We start from the raw sequence: 20,167 nt of genomic DNA, 5'->3' as shown, positions 1-20,167 counted from the left end.
TGTCATCAGCGTGGATGAAATTAATTATCAATGTTTATAATTAAACTAGCGGACCCCCGTGACTTCGTCCGCGAATGAGCAGACTTAAAAAAATATTCGTATGTTGTCGCGGACTGTTTTATAGAACTTTAAAGAAACAATTCCGACAATTTTGATATACTTACTACATACTTCCGTCGTTTGGCGTAACGTTTACCGTTCACGCATCGGACGTATCAGAATATCTCTCAAAAAGGATATCTTTTGCTGTTCTTTCCCGAGATTCCAATATAAATGAATCCTCGCTAGACCGATTTATCGATCGATCGATGTATACTACATTTTATGAAAATCGTTGGAGCCAATTTAGAGATTCAAATTATATATATACAAGAATTGCTTGTTTAAAGATATTACATTATAATAAATTTATTAATGGGCAGGGATGATTGAGTACTGACCTTCACTGGTCAAGAAGTTATTTTTGGTAATATCAAATACCCCACTCTACTTGTGGGTGTCATGTGAGGTAACTAAGGGATTATAACAGAACAGCCAGCAGCATCTGCTGTGCTATGGTCTATCTACTGCAATCACCAATCCTTCTGCCCATTGTGGTTATTATGAGTAAACCCTCCCCTGTGGAGAGGCCTTTAGTCCAGCAGTGGACTGGTATAGGCTATCAATAGATATAAAATAAGGCAAAAATCAGATTGTCATTTCAAAAATTTGATTAAATATAGTTTTACAAAATATTTACCCAGGTATCACATTGCAATTGCAATATTTAATGAGTGTTGCTTACCATACAAATACAGCATTATTAAAAATTAACATGCAGGAATGATTGATCATAAATCATCATTTTTAACATTAATTATTGAAACTTCTGTTTAACACAATCCCTAATCTTGCTGTGTTAAAATGTTTTCTGTGCACACTTTTGCATATTACTACACCTACATCTTTGTGTTTTACAATCACTTTAATTTTACCTTAACTGATACTTTTCATAGTATATTTAGGTATTTTCAACAGGAAGCTTTGCATGTCGCTTAAAAGGTTCTTACTGCTAACAATGTAACCGTTGTACAAGTGATTACACAAGAGTAAACATTACTACTATATTATGTGCATTTGCATACTATGACTTCAGATTATTATCACTATCATCTTATTCTATTCTCCTCAAAACGATAACTCTATTATCTAGATAATTGTCAGTCCCTTGAGTTCCACTCAGTGTTCACACTTTGTCTATCCATAGATATTCCATCTACTGAATTTATTAGATTCCCATTCCAGTCAAATTCATTAGGAACTGTCAAGATGGTTCATCATCTGAATCTAAATCAGAAGTATCATCAGATGAGTCGCTGCTTGAATCACTTGAGCTTGAATCAGAACTATCACTGTCATCATCAATAATGAAATCGCTTAATTTCTTTAATCCCGGTAACAAAGACATTGAAGCCATTTGAACAGCCATTTCATTTTCCATAATCTGACTCTCTTCCTGTTGTACCATTACTGCAGCAACCTCTAATTCCACTATCTCTAGTGAGAGATCATTCTTTGTTATGTTAATGTTAGCAATATTATTGCCCAGTTCTTCAAACTTTTCTGCCCTACACTTTTGCAGGAATATCAAGTAATCCTTAATGTATAGCTGGTTTAGAATGTACCGCGCATCGTTACTCAAATTGAACATTTGGTAGATACTTATAACACATTTAATGACAAACTTCTTTCCTTTCCTTAGAAGCGATGCAAGATCATTCTTTATTTTGTTGCAAAGATCAAAGTTGCGAAATATTGGATATGAAAGAGCCCTTCGATAACATGCAATGAGTACCTCCTTCATGTCATTGAAGACGCAGAACCAGCTTAATGTTGCTGATAACTTATTGATTGTCCAACTGGATTCTACATTACTGTCATTTAAAGTTGTTCTTTTGTCATAGCAATATCCAAACAATATATCTATAAGCCCATAAAAAACTTGACCGCATTTTGCTTTGGTTAATATATAATGCTTATTAGGTAATTCCTTCAAGATACTGACTTCTTCTTCTGTAAAATCAATGTTTTGATCAAAGTCTGGACTGACCCATGCCATTGTTGCATTTAAATATGGTGCCAAGAGTTCCTTGTCAAAGTAATCGGCCAAATAATGATCTGAGGAGAACTTATGCTCTTCATACTGCTCTCTCAAGGTGTTACGTTTATTCACAGGCACAAGTTCGGGTACTCTCAGTTCAAATATCTGTGGAAATTCAGTACCAATCTCTTTGAACTCTGTTAATATACTGTTTGCGAATCCAAAAGGGTATTGGCACCCTAAAATAGCATCATCACCATCATCATCCTCGCTGTCCTCTTGCTCAATTGTAACCCCGTCCTCCTCAAGCATTTCTACCAAATTGGGGTTAATATCTGGTATGTCTCGCGGTGCCAGCAAACTGGTTATCATATCGAGATTTTCGAAGTGTTCCCCAGGAGTTTCTTTTTCAAACACAAGTTTGAAATCCCCCGAATCGCAGCAATAGGAACCCTTCGAGAGATCATTCTCAACTATCCGTCCTGGCAAACGGAGTCTTAAAAAGTAAGGAGCGGAGACAAACAAAACATTCTCACCATCAACGTCGATCTCAGTTTCGCCGATGTTTGTATACGGTGCGTGCACGGTTATATACACGCGGTTCTCGTCTTGGGCTAACTTGAAGCGAGGGGTTAGCATTTTGAGTTGAAGGAATTTTAAATAGGAAACTGAACATACGTTTACGTTGGCCTTCACAGGTCATGCGTAAGTCACAATGTTTGCGTTATTACAATTTTTAAACACCAGAAGCAGAAATCCAATTCCCGTGTCAACAACAAACAAAAAGGTTCACCTCACTGAAATGAATGGTGAAGAGGATTTAGGAAGTAGCTCTTTGGTAATGAGTATTGATCCGTCGAGCTGTGGGGTTGCCATAGTAATATTTTAAACTGCTACCACAATGACCTGACCTGAGCATCCGACATAGTAGTAGTATTTATTAGTCACTAAGTCACAAAAATATAATTAAGAAAAGGATAAAGAGATAATATTATCTACAAAGACAATATATCTTTATCTTTTGACGGTCGACTGGCGCAGTGGGCAGCAACCCTGCTTTCTGAGTCGTGGGTTCGATTCCCACAACTGGAAAATGTTTGTGTGATGAACATGATTGTTTTTCAGTGTCTGGGTGTTTATATATTATTAGCATTTATGTGTATTATATTCATAAAAATATTCATCATCTTTCTTAGTACCCATAAAACAAGCTACGCTTACTTTGGGACTAGATGGCGATGTGTGTAATGTCGTAGTATATTTATTTATTATTTATTGTCATTATTATCTTGTCTCTTTCATAGTCAAATCGGTCTATGAGATGATTTAGATGTCCGCCGCCCCATAATGGCGGTTTCTATATTTTAACCATCTCCCTCGATATGGCTATCAAAGGAAAGCGTTTGACTAATAGAACACTTCTTCTTCTTCTGCTTTTTTGGCTTTTAGGTGTACCAAATCAGCACGTTGTATTTCATAATAGATCTTGCTGAAAGAAGATTGAAAATTATTCGTGTCAGTCAGTCTAAGACTTCGTTAAGCCACAAGCTAGAGCAATACGAATGTCAGTCGAAATAATTGCATGACTGTCTATGGTATAGCCATGTATCAGAGATGGCAAGAATGACTGGTTTATGTTCATTGATAAGGAACCATATTTCGGGTTTTTTTCGAACCGATACTCTTACAGTTCCACTTGTACCGAAGCCATTGGAAAGAGCCGAAGCGGTTTTGACAAAAATTTGTGCAACGTTGGACGGTACTGGGTTTTGACCTAAAATTTCAATGATAGTATTGAGAGATTTTACAGACACACAAACACAAGAACAGTCTGTTTATATGACTTGGTTGGTACTATGGTATGGTTCTGTTGGAATATGAAGGAGGAGTGAGCTCAGTGAGTGAGACAGTCAGAAAGTCAGTCAGTGAGTCAGGCAGTCAGTCAGTCAGTGAGTCAGGTCAGTCAGTGAGTCAGTCAGCCATTCCGTCATTCAGTCAGTCATTCAGCCTATGTCTATCTTTTATAAATAACCTGACAAACCAGTTTACCGGCATTTGATGGTATCCGGCTCGATAGCTTTCAGCGGCATGATAAAGCTACTGCGGCCCGAGACTGACCGTGGACTGAAACATGCGGTAGGGCTTTTTATTATTTATTTTTAATTCTGAATTATTTATCATTATCTTAATATATTATAAGTCTCAAAAGCGGAGGCTACCATGTAACTGCCGAATTTGACCTATATCCGACAGACTAATAAAGTGGAATTTTAGCTTATTAAACCAAAGATTCATATTATAATCAATCACGCTACGATATTTAAACGCAGGCGTAATAATACAAAAGTTAAATATTGTAGAGAACATTTTGAAACCGTCAGCTATGCTATTGTTCTCTTCATACGTATTTTTTACATTCACAGTTTATTTTCGGTCACCCCTCACGCAAAGAATTATTACAAGTTCAGAATAAACAGGAAGTCTACGGGCTATTTCGAAACATATTAGTTTTACTTTAGGGTTTACTGCGCTCGCTCTTTTTGTTTTGTGCTGCGATTAAATTTATCCTTCAGTTTCTGGATAGCTAATATATTAGAATTAAGGCCCAGTTTTAAAGTAAAATATTGCTTTTATAGGTTGTAAGGTTTGTACAAGCCATAGTATGTGTTTCTATCCTCTAAACCAATTCCAACCAAACCATTCAACCCTTTGCTAATACCTGCAATTTGCAATAATTTTTTTTGCATTGAATTTGTCACTGTGAAATTTCAAATTTGACAACTGACAAGTGTGATGTCATGCAGAATGTAAATAATACCTACGCGAATTTGCGAAATTATAAACGGAATTGAAAATAAAGTGAAATATAAAATAATCACCTGCTTATTAAATTTAGTTTTAGTAAATAAATTGCAGCTTGGATGAAACCATATAGCAGAATACGACTTGAAATAAGTAAGAATAATGCCATCGGGACGAAAGCGATGGCACTTGCATGGTAAGTATTTTGTATTTGTAATTATTTCAAATATGAAAAACACAGGCAACTTTAAATTAGGATTGAATAGTTAGGTGTATATAGTATCGTTTATTTAGTAACGCCTCTTACTCTACCTGTTCGATTGATTACCGATTGGTAAATTTTATGTGGGTTTTTGACCTTGCTTTATTATTTTTACACAACTTTTATTAAGTTTAAGCAGTTATGAATTAGGCCTGTTATGTTAACATTTATTTAGGTCGGTCGGTGTATGCCCAACCGTCGAACTTGTCGTAGATTCATCTTCAACAACGACAAGCTTGACCATGACCACCATAATTCCATTCCAGTCAATTTCCAGCCGCTAATTTTTACGAGATTTTTTTACATCACTATGAGGCATGCCATGAATATCTCACATCTGCGCACAGACCTCTTCTTCCATTTGAGTGAGGCCTTAAGAGTTTCTAACCCGCACACAGCTTCAGTGTTAGTTGGCTGGCTGTAAAAATTATTTGTAATCTTATGATGCTCCCCGATAAAGAGCAATATACATTTCCTAACTCTATCTAATATTTTTATATGAATAACCCAGCCTAGGAGCTCTTAATCCTGAGTGGAACTTGCTGAACCACTATGTTCTACAATTGGAAAATCAATGTGTTTCAAAACTTGATAATTCACTTATAGTACGAGAGTTAGATAAACCTCTCAACTAACAGAGCTATGTATGTTTTAGGCAATTGCTTTAGTAATGGTGAATGAAAACCTGTGTGGAAACCTACATGCTTAAGAGTTCTCCATAATGTTTTCAAAGGAGTTTCCAATCTGCATTTGGCCCTCAGTTTAAACCCTCATTCTGTGAGGAGACCTGTACCTTGTAGTGAGCAAGTAATAGATTGATAATGATGACAAAATTGAACAACATAATTTAATTTTAATTTCTCATGTTTCATAAAAACTAGGTACATTACAATGGAAAATATACTTTTGAGTTAATATATTCCTTCAGATGGACCACAAGGCTCACTGAGGAGGCTGCGTAATCAACTGGCTGAAGATGGGTGTGCCGAATCACAGGTTGTACTAGCTAAACAATTGCTGGAGGAAAAATGTGGTAAGTATAAGTTTTTTAATAGCTGTCTGTGATATCAAAACTAAGCTTATAATCAACGTGTTTGTATTTTTTTGTGTCCGTCCGTCTTTGGAATGGCTGATTCAATTTTGTCTTTGAGGCTTTGCGAGGATTCATTTAGGCTACTTGTAGAAAAACTATGGTGAAACTTTTCTAGTAAGGTAAAAAAAACTTGCGTGGAAAATAGGATGTTAATTTTTCTGCCCATTTATTCAAGAGAAAAAGTTTGTTTGGTTGATAAACATCTCGGAGGAGTCTTGTTTTATGCAGTTGATAAACAATCTATTACCACCATCTTGTATGCTTATTCTTAGGGATTGAAAAGAAAAATAAATAAAATTCTTATAGTTCCTCTAGTCATAAAAAAAAAATATCTTTTAGCATGTTCCTGCAAGAACTTTATGATGTATAAAATGAAAATTATTAGTTAATTAAGGGGCTTAAATAATTTCGTAAATGCTAGCTATCTAGGTATATTTAAAATGTCTGGTAAATCGGCAAACTAAAGCTAAAGCTCAACCACTACTTGGTTGAGCTTTAGCTTTAGTTTGCCGATTGGTTTTAGTCATTGAGTTTAGTGTAGTTGAGTTTGGTCTTAAATATAGTTTATATGTGTCGTTTAGGTATCATAGTTAGTCAATGTCTTTGTATACTCATTGAGAGTATCTGTGTGCAAGCAAAGCTGAGCCGGCCTTCTGCAGGCTTTGCGGGCAGGGGAGGAACTCCAAACCGCTACGTTGCCCTAGCTATTCCAAATCATTCAGCCAAATCGGTTTGGTCACTGAGGCGTGAAAGAGTAAATAACCTCCTATCATACTTTCACATTTACAAAATACTAAGATCTGAAGGATGTGTTTGCCGGGGTAATTATCAAGCACATGAGGCTTAACACCTATAAACCTCAGGTATCAACCGACACAGGTTCTGCACTTTGAAGTATATGGTTCCTTACATGCAGTGGCGTGCACAGGTTTTTTTGACCCACAGGTATGCATAAAGCAGGTACATGGCATAAATAAAATATTTTGGGTATGCAGTGCTTTTGTGCATGTATGAAGTGCACGCCACTGCTTACCCTGCTGCGTGCCCTGCGAAGTGTTGCTCTGTTCACATATCATCAGGTCTGCTATTGGCTTTGTCAGTCAATTATTTGTTAGTTTTAAAAATAAAATAAGTAGTATTTTTAAAATGATTTTTTTTTCTAGAACTGGAAGCAGATAAGATATCAAATTTCAAACAGGCACTCGAATGGCTCATTTGCGCCACTGAACAGGCGCATCCTGAAGCTAGGAGAATGCTTAGAAGGTAGGAAACTTATAAAAGAGGCAATTTTGACGGCCGATTGGCGCAGTTTGCAGCAACCCTGCTTTCTGAGTCCAAGGCCGTGAGTTCTATTCCCACTACTGGAAAATATTTGTGTGATGAGCATGAATGTTTTTCAGAGTCTGGGTGTTTATATTGTATATTGCTATTTATTTATGTATATTATTCATAAAAATATTCGTCAGTCATCTTAGTACCTATAACACAAGCTACGCTTACTTTGGGGCTAGGTGGCGAAGTTTGTAGTGTCGTAGTATATTTATTATTTATTTATTTATTATTTATTTAATTTCCATAAGCTGATCCCTTTCTCAGTTTATAAGAAAAAGCGTCGCCTTATCTTCCAATGAGAACCTTAAATTTGAATGCTATTATTATAACAATTATATTTAAGGACAGCAAAAAAATGGTTAGATTCGATCAAAAAGGTTTATTAATTGACAGAGAATGTGGTCTATGAAAGAATGTGGTAAACAATGACATATATTTTGTCAATGCCAATTCACTGTCGAAAAATTCACCTCTATAAAACCATTTTTAAATAAATTGTTATAGCTATTGTCTCGATAAGTGAAATCGCAAGAAAATGTTATGAGGTAATTATCCAAGAGCTTGCGGTAGATCTTTAGGAAGGACTTGATAAACTAGATCGTCATCGCCCCCGTATTCATTTACTTGTCTGATAGTTGCTCACCGGTTTCGCTGAATCTCCACAAAACATTCCTTTGCGATAACTTTAGAACTGGCACTGTGAAATTATGTGTTTTGTATTTATTCGATCAGATTGACACCGGCCCAGAAAATTAAAGAATACAAAAGCTAGCGACGACGTTGCTAATTAAGCTACGTTATCCTTAAAAGGATAGCAGCTTATTAGCTTTTAAATCTTTTATCAGTTTCTATTATAGGAATAGTATCCGTCTCAAATCACGGAACGACAATACTGCCGAATTAATCATGTTATCTTCATTTTACATTATCAACCCAACAGTGGCGTGCACTTCACAAAAACAGCCACAAAAGCACTGCTTATTTTAAAATTGATATATAACTCGTATAGGACGTTTTATGCAATTTTCCTTCTGTATGCATACCCTGGTAAGAAACCCAGTGCACGCCACTGCAACCAAGTTATTGGCTAATTACAGTGCGCGGGTCTCCTCGTATTACGAGGAGGGTTTAGGCACCGTTTAGTCCAGAATCAGTCCACCACCAAGCTAATTGCGTATTGGCATACTTCACAGGCCCTCTTCACAGAACTCTCAGGCATGCTGGTTTCCTCACGAAGTTTTCCTTGACCGTGTGATATTTAATTGCTTACATTAAAAACGCACAAAACTGTAATTTACTACGGCCCGAACCCTTCTCAATCTGAGAGAAGACCCGTGCTAAAGACCCGTGTAATGGGTTGATGAAAAAAAATACGAATACTTGTGAAATTATTCATGAAAGTCCATTATGTTTATCAAGCACCTCCTCAAAATTTCCCACCAACTCTCTTGCTCATACATCCGACGCAATTGTTTAACATTCTTTGAAAGCGAAACCAATAAACATGGCATTGTTTGGTTCATACCGTTGAGTTTACCACCTATACGCGTACAAAGTGTAACATTATTAAATTCTATATTAACGAAGGAAACCCTGGTAGCTTTTTTTTTGATATTCAATTAGTTCATATCAGTCTGTATTTTTTTCGGTATAAATGAATGAAAATTATAAGGAATTCGCTATTTGGAAATCGAAATGGGATAAAGTGCGTGCCGAGCTTCACAAAACGATGTAAGATTTTGATTTACCTACTACGTAAAACATTTTGAATTAAATAATTAACAAAGAGAAGCTTCGTAGCTTTATTTGGTTTGTAATAAGTTCATATAAGTCTATATTTTTTTGGTATAAACTAACTTAATTTAAACTTGGTAAATGAAAGAGTTGTGCCCGAACATACCTACATAAAAAAAATACCCGGACAGTTACATACTCTGCTTTCACATCGATTGCGGGTAAGATCAAAAGTTTAAATTTAAATGAATGATAAAATGGGTTTTATGACCGAATTTGGCATAGTGTTTTATTTTGATGGCAAACAAAAAAAATGTTACAAACAACGTAGTGTTTAGATACTCTTTGCGTCACAAATAAATTATCCTCGCCTAAAGGTTAGGTATGAACTTAATCATTATGATCAACAATACTAGAACTAAGAACCAGAAAGTTAATAATTAAAACTAGGTACCTACATCCTTTTGTGCGCAAGTGGACATTGGATTTTAGTCTGCCTACACATAGCCTAATGTATTTTAAGAGCATGAGGAGTGAAAAGTTACTTTTCAGTTTGTAACGTTCTGAAATCGAATAATAATGGATAATAATGGATGCCTAAAAATTCAATTTTTCCTTACAGGTGTATTCGTTCCGGCGTGATAGACGAGGACAGCTCCCCGATAGTACGCGCCAAGTCTTGCTTGGCTGCCAGCAGACAGGAGACAGTAGCCAGAAAAGCCGCCAGGGATCTATTCGCGAGGTACTTTTGTATATCTTCTTTGTATCTACATAGTATAAAAAAAAATCGTTCACGCTGTTTGTACGCTTTGATCTTTTAAACTACGCAACGGATTCTAATGAATTTTTCAGCAATAGATAGAGTGATTCAAGTGGAAGGTATATGTAGTTAACACGTTTATTATAGGAGAGAAAAACAAAGAAATTCAAAGATTTGTAATGTGATGTCATAACAAACATTTTTGTGCGCTCGCCACGGCTGAAGCTACCTACTTAACCAAACCAGAGATAACTCAGATATTCCCAAATGTCCTGGGGTTCGAATCCTGGGTTGACCCAAAAATAAGTTTTGTGGATTTTAAAGAATTAAGGAATTATTAGTACTAGTCCTAGTTAGAAAATTGGCCCTATCAATCCTAGTACTTCGGGAAGCACGTTAAGCTTTCGGTCTGGGTTATTAATCGCTCACTTTGTGCCCACCAACTCGCATTAAAGCAGCGTGGTGGTGACGAGGCCTGTGCCCAGTATTGGGACGTTAATAGGCAGCGTATCATGATACCAGGACTTCATAAGTAGCTTAGATATAGTACATTACTGCAGCGGCCAGCAAAAGAGGCATTGATGCATGAACATAATGATTAATAATTTTCCCGCGTTAAAGTGCTCATTCCTTTTTCTTCATCAATAAGAAGCTTTTTATTTGCAGTTCGAAATTTAAATAAAACGTCTGGAACTTTACCTTCTTGGTTGCCATGTTTCGGAATAAAAGATCGATCCATTTTTAAATTGCACGACCAATATCAGTTCACTCTGTAATTTATTTGGCAGCTAAACTACGACAGATACGGGTTTTTATACAACTTTTACCGGCCACTGCTCGCATGTATTTGTCCAGTACAGCAATTTCGATTTAACTCGAAGAAGGTTGTCAAATTAACGCTCAATTTTCCAAAAATTTTATGTAAATTTTATGGTCATGTTCGAGAAAATTTTATTTGAATTAAGGATTATTGATTTATCTCTGTTATAGTCTCTCAAACGGGGAACAATACATAACCACTGCACAACTGGAGCGACGTATTCGTGAAATTTGTTCTACAACACTGCGGAAGGATTCCGATGATGAGGCGATCGATGATGATTCACCAGGTAATTCAGTCCAACCTTTTTCAACCTCTAAACTGTTTATTTATTTATTTACTAGCTGTTGCCCGCGACTTCGTCTGCGTTTGATTTTGTTTTTTGATGTGGCATTCAATTCAGTTGTAGTCCTACGAGGGGTTTGCTGCTGTCCGCTGAGGAGTTCTGTCCTCTATCTCCAACCACATTCATCATATCTACAAAATTCGTTCGGGCAAAATTAAACACATATTATAACCTCTATAGTACAAACATAATTATTTAAATCGGTTATAATTTGTCGGAGTTATGGTAAATCGTCAAACACTTTCATCCCCTCTCCCAAAGGAACCGAGCTTAACGTCTGGATAAAAAGTATCCTATATTACTTCTAACACTTCCAAGAATATGTGTACAAAGTTTCATGAGGATCGGTTTAGTAGTTTTTGCGTGAAAGCGTAACAAACAAACTTACATTGACATTTATTATATTAGTAGGGATAGTACAAAAATAATGATTTCAATCGGTTTTAATTTGTCGGAGTTATGGTGTTAAATCGTCAAACACTTTCATCCCCTCTCCCAAAGTAACCGAGCTTAATGTCTGGATGAAAAGTATCCTATATTATTTCTAACAATTCCAAGAATATGTGAACAAAGTTTCATGAGGATCGGTTTAGTAGTTTTTGCGTGAAAGCGTAACAAACAAACTTACATTGACATTTATAATATTAAGTAGGGATTCATAAGACACACCAGCAATTAATTGTAACTACAAACATAAAAAAAAAAAATTATGTGTTCGAATTACAAATTCTGGTAGCAGTTTATTTCCATTAATACAGGGGCTACTTTGGTAGCAGCAGATGAGAATATAGTTGTCACAACCGCTCTTTTTCCCGCGGGTGTCGTACGAGGCGACTAAGGTATCGGAGAGCGGACAGCGTCCTCTGTGCTTCTACTACCATCTACTGCGATCACCAACCCAGCCCAGCGTGGTGATGATGGGCAAATCCACCCTTTGGGAGAGGCCTTTTGTCCAGCGGTGTACTGTAATAGGCTGTTGACGGAGATGAATATGAAGAAGAAGAAGGAGAAGAAGACGACGCAGATGAAGAACAAGAAGAATAAGAAGAAGAAGGGCGGTTTAGAAAGAAGAATTAGGAAACAGCATCATTTGTGAGGATTGGCGCTTCTGGAATCATGATCATCTTCTCCAACCGATTGTCGTCCACTGCTGGACATAGTTATTTTGGAGGGAGTTCCGAAATCCAAGATGTTGGGCCGCACGTTTCCGGTGACTCGTTTTATTACATCTGTCCACTTCGTTAGGGACTAACCAACGCTACGACCTCGCTGGCGCAACGGTGAGCGCTGTGAATTTAAGTAGAAGGTCCCGGATTCGATTCCCGGCAGGGTCAATTTGTTATAATTTCTGAATTTTCTCTGGTCTGGTCTGGTGGGAGGCTTTGGCCTTGGCTAGTTACCCTACGGACAAAGCGTGCGCCGGCCCGGTGCGGATTTGTGGACTTCACACGCCTTTGAGTACATTATGGAGAATTCTCAGGCATGCAGGTTTCCTCACGAAGTTTTCCTTCACCGTTGAAGCAAGTGATATTTTGATTACTCAGAAACCTAAATAACTTTAGAGTATTACCTCTAGAAAAAGTAGAAAAGTTAGAGGTGCTTGCTGGGCTTCGAACTCGGCCCGCAGAAAGTGAAGCCGAAGTCATAGCCACTGGGCTTTCACCGCTTTATTAGTGTTTATACTTACAATGAAATAGTTAAAAACGATTATTTTATAAATGTTCCTTTTCCAGAAGGGGCAAGAGCTTTGGACGGTGAACAGGCGCTAGAACCATCACAGCTTCAATCCGGTGACCACATACACTCAAATGGTACCATACGTACACACGACGTTGATGATGGTGAGTGAAACTAACTAAGTAAGCAGATTTAAAAATATAAAAAAAAAACACTTTACAGTTTTGAAGACACAAACACACAAACAACGAAATCCTAGTATACTCTGTTACTACTTCAAAGGAGTGCAAAAAAATTAAATAAAAATCATTATTTTAAAGGAAAAACTAATGAAATAGAAATACACTTTCCTTTCTTATGAATAAAAATCTTGTAGGAACTTACGTGTGTAAATACTTAAAACGTTGTAGTTCTCTGGCACACACTGCTTCGTCTTATTTAGGATGATAATTTTGACAGTCCACAGAAGGGATAAGGTTTCGCGATTGTCAATATGTAATGGTTTGTTATATAACGTGTATAACCGAAATATTACTTCAGAGGCATAAGTACATTATTTACTGTCTCTGAGACTTATCTGTAAAACCGAAACGGTAATATATTTTTCCTGTCATAATTTTTATTGAAATAAATCAGATACAGCCCTAACATAACATGCAAAAATAAAATCAAGTGACTACCGTCACCTTATTAGGTAAGCGTCGCGTAGCAAAGGTACTATGCGCGTGACGCTCTTTTATCTTCAATAGGGTTGTCACAAGTAACGCTAAGAATGTTTTGAATTACTTTGCATGGAAAAATAAATATGTTACTTTTGATTTAATATTTTGACATGGTTATTCCTTATGAAAAACACTTATTCACACTTTCACGGATACACGTTGTATAATTAGAAGCAGATTATTTAAAGAAATAATTCTTGATAAGTAACTTCAATATTTAAAATATTTTTATATCGTTAGATTATTGTTATTTGTATTTTCAGTTGTTGTTATTTGAATGTTCGATTTATTTTATTTCGAAACTGATTTTCGATTTGTGGACGATCCTTATGCGTGGCATGCGCTAAGTGTGCGGCACCCACCAATGATGTACGACATTATCTGTGTTATATTTTAAATATAAGAACGCAAAACTTGATGGGCGTGCTCCAAGATGCCAAGATGATTATCCTAAATTAGACCAAGCATAATTTGAACTGAGTTAAACCATAGACGAGAGATAAACACGGGCTAGAAACTTGGCAAGTATTACATGGCGCTGCGGTCGTTTTAACCTTGAACAAGAATGTCTGAAATATTCAATGCCTCAAGATGCCCTCTAATAAAGCTTAATTAATAAACGTTTTAGGCAGTGTTTTGTCACGCTCTGACATTTGAAAGGCGCTGTCAGTTGAAATTTAACAAAAAAAATTGCGTAAATATTTCGACTTTTTGTCACGCGGTTATTAATCGAGCCCGAATAGTTATAGCATTAAAGTTGTAATTCTGTGGCCATTTACTCTTGCTTTCTCTTACAGATTATACAGACAGGCCCACACAGAGCGACGAAATCCGCAACCTTACCATAGACAATCTAGTTTCCGCGGCAGTAGACTACTGTCAGGGCGAACTACCTCTAGTCAGCTACGAGTTAACCCTCACAGACCCTAGCATTAAAGCCCTAGACCATATACCTATACTCCACCAAGCCTTTCTACACCCATTAGTCTTCATACAAGTACTTTATTTAAAACTCCTTTTCTATCTGGGTACATTTTCATTCAGACTCTCGAACATCGAGCTGTCTTTACTCCTTATAGCTTATTTGTCAGTCAGTACTGACAGTCTGTACCATTTAGTTCCATTAGTTTTGTACTACGCGAGCATCATCGTCATGACAATATGTACCTTCAAGATGCTGCTCGCTAAACGTCAGTTTATCGATTTCCGGAAATGGTCCGGACTATTCTTACGGTATAGCGACGGGAACTTGCAGCCGGACGAATCGGAAAATCTATTTGTGCGGAACAATCTCGGTCCTTTTCTACAGTTTTTCTTAGCTTTGTTCGTTAATTTGTTTTTATACCCATTTATAGCGAGTCAGTGGGTGCCATTTTCGGAATTCTGTGTTCTGTCATTCTGTCTAATGTTTATGACATTGCTATCTTTCGGCACGAATGGCAACCCTTATCCAGATGTATTGGCTTTGATTTCTTTCGGCATTAACGTTTTGGCGAAATACCCTTACGAGAAGGACACGGTTGTCCACCAAGGATGGAGATTCTTGGACCTGCACATATCGAATTATCCGTCTTACATCCTAGGTAATAGCATCGAGTTTTGCTTGAACGCTCGCGTGTTCTTTTCTCTACTGATACCAGTGATTTTATTCCTAATGGCCCGTCGAGGGAATTGGCAAGGGGTACTTAAGTATACACTCCCCCATTGCGTCACTCTCAGCTGGTTGCAAATGTTTATAACATGTTCGCATGGTTGCACCACGTATGGTTTGATTAGGGGTACTTTGGCTTTGGTCTGCTCGTTCCTATTTTTGCCCCTTATGGGTATAGTTACTGTGACTTTGCCCATATTCGCGTTCCTCCAGTACGTTACGATGTCGAGGATTTTCTATACTTTGACCGTATTGGTTGGTCTCACTTTTGGATTGGGGGTTACCTGTCTACTCGCGAAATCGGAAGCTACCAAGAAATTCGTCACACCATTTCAGGTAAAGTTATTTCGTGTTAAGTTTCGCTTCTAACTCTTTTGTTTATTAAACAATCAACAAAATCTTACACATTGTTGTATTAAGATAATTTTAATTTTAATAAAGTATTTTTCCTAAAAAGTAAAACTATTTTAAGAAAAACATTTTCATTATTTTTTAATAGGATTTGGGGAAATTAAATTGGTATAAACGTAATTCAATTTGTTTTAGGTAAATTTAAGTTAGATTGATCGAGAGAGAGAGAGATTTAACTGTTTGATTTTGAGTTTTATTTTTATTCATATAACTTTTGCACTCATATTTTTGATACGTGTAACTTGTTAACTCATATTTATTGTGATACATGTAACTTTTCGACTCTTATTTTTTTTTAACTTTTTTTTCGTGTTTCCAGCTCGCAGTCGGCCTAATAACACTATTGTACGTAAGCAATCAATTCCTAGTACAGATTCAAGACGACGGCCTACCATCCGGCCTAATAGAAATACTAGGTGAGAAGAAAACCAGTATAAAAAATCTGCTCAAAAACGACTTCATGTCCGATTACGAGGAAAACACATATCACATTGGATGGGACGATTATTATAACCAATGTAACAACCCATCTTGGTCCGAGAGCAATATAGCTTCAACCCAAATCAAGTGTTCTGTGTTAGATGGCGCCAGTGTCAACTGGGAGGGTTATGTTAATGATGTCAAGTTGAGGAGTGTACGCAATAGGTGGAGTTACTTCGCGTCGTGGCTACCCGGGGTTTTGTCGGAGTATTTCAAATGTTACTACGGCGAGGAATATTCGACTCTATGCCAAACCGAGGAAGGTGCTATGTTGAATGACTGCGAGTTTGTCCGTAGCGTGGCACGGCAGAGTGGGAGGAGCTGTCACTTGAACAATTTGAATGAGTGAGTTAATTTTTTTTTTATGAAGATGATGATGATGATTATTTTATTAGCATTAATTGAAAGACAAACAAACTCACTTTCGCCGCCCTACTAATATTATAAATGTGAATGTAAGTTTGTTTGTTACGCTTTCACACGAAAACCACTGAACCGATCTTCATGAAACTTTTTATACATATTCTTGGAGGTATTAGAAATAACATAGTATACTTTTCATTGGAAAAAAAAAATTACGTAAAATAAAAAAAAAATTGTGAAAAAATCTCATATATGACTATAGGTGTAGACTATGTAGCAGTACGCTGCCTCCCAAAATTACGCGGGCGAAGCCGCGGGGCACATCTAGTTAATAATATTAGTAAGGATTAGAGGTGAGGTTGCCAACTTTTTTAAGCCCGCAGCTCACTAACAACTTTAGAAAATTGCGACGGCGCCCACGCCATAACCTAGCTTGTTGAAATAGATACTTACCTACTGGTAAGCAGATTGGCACAAAAATAAAACCATCACTTTTTCATATATGTACTTTTTTTAAATTTTAATAAATTGTTTAATAAAGGAATAAGGAAAATATAACTACCACATTCCGGCGCGGCGGTGGAGATTAATTATTATTTTTGGTTTTGTTTTTTTTTTAATACTGATTGAGCGTCTAGCGGCGCGCGCACTTCTGCACTTTCTACGGCGCCCGGTTTGGAAGCCCTGGATTATATGATTAGACTTGGATAGAAGCACTTTGGAAATCCATGATATATTATGAAAATTAAGCTTAAATTGTTAACAGCTTAAATTTTTCCCGGCAGACGATATTTAGGAATTCGTAATTTCTGAATTTTCTCCCGTCTGGCCTGAGGCTTTGGCCGTGGCTAGTTACCATCCTACCGACAAAAACGGGCCGCTAAGTGATTTAGTGGTCCGGTGCGATATCGTGTAGAAACCGATTAGGGGTATGACTACCCGGTACCCGGTCCCTAACAGGTTAGTCCGCTACCTTCTTAGACTGCATGATCACTTACCACCAGGAGAGATTGCAGTCAAGGGCTAACTAGTAGTGGAATAAAAAAAGTAGACTAATATTTGTAAGGATTGTTATTCTATGCGTTATAATGGCAATTGAATATCACCTTTTAATTTTTCTTATGCGTTACTTTAGCTTATCGCGTATATTAAAATATATATATATATATATATATATACATTTATTAAAATATATATATATATATATATATATACATTTTAAAAGAAAATCTGAGATTTATCAACTAGTTTTATCAAACTATTTAAAAATAGTTTACCTAACCTGGGTACCAAGTATCAGATTTTCTATCTACGTTCACTTATCCGATCACGTGTAAGATACGGTTTATATGGTATCGAAGCAACGCCATCTATTGACTATACTGTTTCCATCTATTGACTAGTAATTTTACTAGATGGCGTTTCTTAGATACCATATAAACTGTAGTTAAAGTTCACGCCATCGAATAAGTTAACGTAGATAGAAAATCTATCGCAATGCACTCAGAAAGTGGGATCATATATTTGGAATTAAAAATGTATTTTAATTTACAGATACAAGTACGAAGTGGCGGTTAATATGGAAGCAAATGGCGGGCTACTAAAGCGCCATGCGGAAATATCTCTCATTTTCGATAACGTGTTCACGAATTTCACACGTCTACTGCGCTCCGATGACAAAATACGCTTCAAGGGTGTACTCACAAACGAGAATGAGTCTTACAACATTGGCAATAAGGACCTTATTGTGAAAGGCCACGAGATTAAATGCATAGAATGTAAAACTGCCAGGGGTACCGTGACCTCAAGGACACCGTACTCGTCAAAACTGTCCGAACTTTGTAAAACTATTGTAAACGATTGCATTGTCTCCGCTAAATATATATTGAACTTTATATTGAATCCCGTTATTGTTTTTAAATAAATGTTGTCGGATGTATTTTTAATTTATTTTTTAGATAGTTGTAGAATCAGTATCGATGTTGTTAAGGGGTCATCCATTATTATCGTGGGTCGACCCCATTCCCCTTTCGTCGTGAGTTTTTGCTCGACCCGTTTTCCTTGCCTATTTTTTTTTTAGATGGTTCTTAGAATCAGTATCGATGTTGTTACGGGGTCATCTATTAACGTGAGGCGACCCCCATTCCCCCGTAGTCGTGCTCGACCGTTCCCATTACTCTAATCTTTACTAAATGTGTTGTTTTTGTGTAAATAAATACATGAATCTTTGCAAGCTACTTTATGGCTAAGATTTTTAACTATTTAGGCATATTTTAGAGAGAGAAAGGTGTTTTACTTTATTTAAACCAGTCTTCTCGTAAATTTATAAAATGTGCATGAAAAGTGATGCATTAGCTTTTCATGAAAATTTTAACCAACAATGTCTTTTTTTTGTTACCTTTAACGCTTAGATAACATTTCTGATCCGCCTTGAGAAAAAAATATTGTACATAAAATTAGGCATTTGCTTAAAATAAATAAATTTTTGAAGTTTTTTTTTTCTTACGACTTAATTAATAAAAAATAGCATTTGCAAGAACTAGTGATGCAACGAGAGCACGCTACAGGATAAAGAAATTAAACAAAATTAAAATCTGTAATTTAAAATGGCTACGGAAATTTTAAAACACGGTCACTTTTTTCTGAACATCATTAATGTAATATTTTTGGATCAAATATACTGTCAAGATTTAACGTGCTTTAAATAAGCTTGTATCTTTATATTTAATTTTGAATTAAAGTGATAATGAATTAAATGAAATATGAATTAAACTCATTAAGTATGGGTCACATCTGATGAATGAATAATGTATGTAAACTCATAATAGAAAATGATTTGTGTGAAGTAAGAATTACGTACCTAACTAATATTTATGTTGTCTGTAACAAAATGTCTATTATATTTTAATGATTATTGATATTTCTTATAATTGGCCTAAGACTGCATTTTAGAAATTGGTGGCTATTTTGCTGTACATAAATCTCAAAATTAAATTTGGAAAACTAATAATATATAGGATATGGTGTGAAAAGATACGTTTTGAATATCAAAGCAGTAACGGCGAAGTAAATTAGTCTTTATGGAACTCAATTTAGAGCCGTAAATGCTATACAACTTATTGGTATTTATCATAAATTTCGCTTGAGCATTGGTTAATTGAATAATTGGCTAATTTGAGCATTAAAACAGACGAAATAAGTTCCATTTTACTATTGACATTAGTGTGATTCGATATTTGAAATTCCGACATTCCATGTTTATTTCATCGTTTACGTTCGGCCGTCGAAAAATTGTGCTCCTGATGGTTCTTTATCGAATAGACGATCACTAAAAAAAGACTGTCATTAAAAAAAAAAAACTTAATTATTTTTTAATTAAAGTTAATTGGTTTCGTAACAAACAAACACACTTTTGCTATTAATAAGCATTTATTATAAGATACATACCGGATGTTTGGTGCATCGTGTGCCAAATCGAATCTGATGATTGGAGGGGTCTTTGGCTATCTCTTCAGCCCTCGTAAAAAAATCTTGCTCAAACGGTTTTTTTTATACTGATTTTAAATTGTTTTTTTAAAAATTGTAAAAATTCTACATTTAAATTTTAATAAAAAATAAAGTTGTTAAGTATTAA

The 20,167-nt window shown here is 36.1% G+C and overlaps 2 protein-coding genes across 4 annotated transcripts; one reads left to right on the top strand and one right to left on the bottom strand.

Annotated features, from left to right (window-relative positions):
- Positions 1-167: 167 nt before the first annotated feature.
- Positions 168-2,935, bottom strand: LOC120634157 (protein SHQ1 homolog). The gene has a single exon (XM_039904575.1). It carries the CDS (start codon positions 2,717-2,719, stop codon positions 1,304-1,306), a length of 1,416 nt encoding a protein of 471 aa, XP_039760509.1. The 5' UTR covers positions 2,720-2,935; the 3' UTR covers positions 168-1,303.
- A 1,949-nt stretch (positions 2,936-4,884) lies between these two features.
- Positions 4,885-19,892, top strand: LOC120634229 (wolframin). 3 transcript variants are annotated; one of them, XM_039904702.1, is made up of 9 exons: positions 4,885-5,078; positions 6,076-6,177; positions 7,401-7,500; positions 9,926-10,045; positions 11,054-11,172; positions 12,963-13,070; positions 14,426-15,615; positions 16,010-16,515; positions 18,088-19,892. In XM_039904702.1, the coding sequence occupies exons 1-9, from the start codon at positions 5,045-5,047 to the stop codon at positions 18,455-18,457; spliced, it is 2,649 nt and encodes an 882-aa protein (XP_039760636.1). In that variant the 5' UTR covers positions 4,885-5,044; the 3' UTR covers positions 18,458-19,892. The 3 variants fall into 3 exon arrangements, with proteins under 3 accessions (XP_039760636.1, XP_039760635.1, XP_039760637.1); XM_039904701.1 differs by having other exon boundaries at positions 6,073-6,177; XM_039904703.1 differs by lacking the exons at positions 4,885-5,078; positions 6,076-6,177; positions 7,401-7,500 and adding an exon at positions 9,219-9,300.
- Positions 19,893-20,167: the final 275 nt, after the last annotated feature.

The sequence above is a fragment of the Pararge aegeria genome, chromosome 23 (assembly GCF_905163445.1).
Source record: "Pararge aegeria chromosome 23, ilParAegt1.1, whole genome shotgun sequence".
Classification (NCBI taxonomy): domain Eukaryota; kingdom Metazoa; phylum Arthropoda; class Insecta; order Lepidoptera; family Nymphalidae; genus Pararge; species Pararge aegeria.
The sequence above is the reverse complement of the archived record's forward strand: the minus strand, read 5'-3'. Positions and strand labels throughout refer to the sequence as shown.

What these genes read in the sequence shown, in the direction of transcription:
- LOC120634157 (XM_039904575.1), bottom strand. Translation starts at nt 2,719, where the DNA reads ATGCTAACCCCTCGCTTCAAGTTAGCCCAAGACGAGAACCGCGTGTAT.
- LOC120634229 (XM_039904701.1), top strand. Translation starts at nt 5,045, where the DNA reads ATGCCATCGGGACGAAAGCGATGGCACTTGCATG. An exon ending in GCCAGGGATCTATTCGCGAG is followed by an intron (nt 10,046 to 11,053) that starts GTACTTTTGTAT and finishes TCTCTGTTATAG; the next exon opens with TCTCTCAAACGGGGAACAAT. An exon ending in CACTTGAACAATTTGAATGA is followed by an intron (nt 16,516 to 18,087) that starts GTGAGTTAATTT and finishes TTTAATTTACAG; the next exon opens with ATACAAGTACGAAGTGGCGG.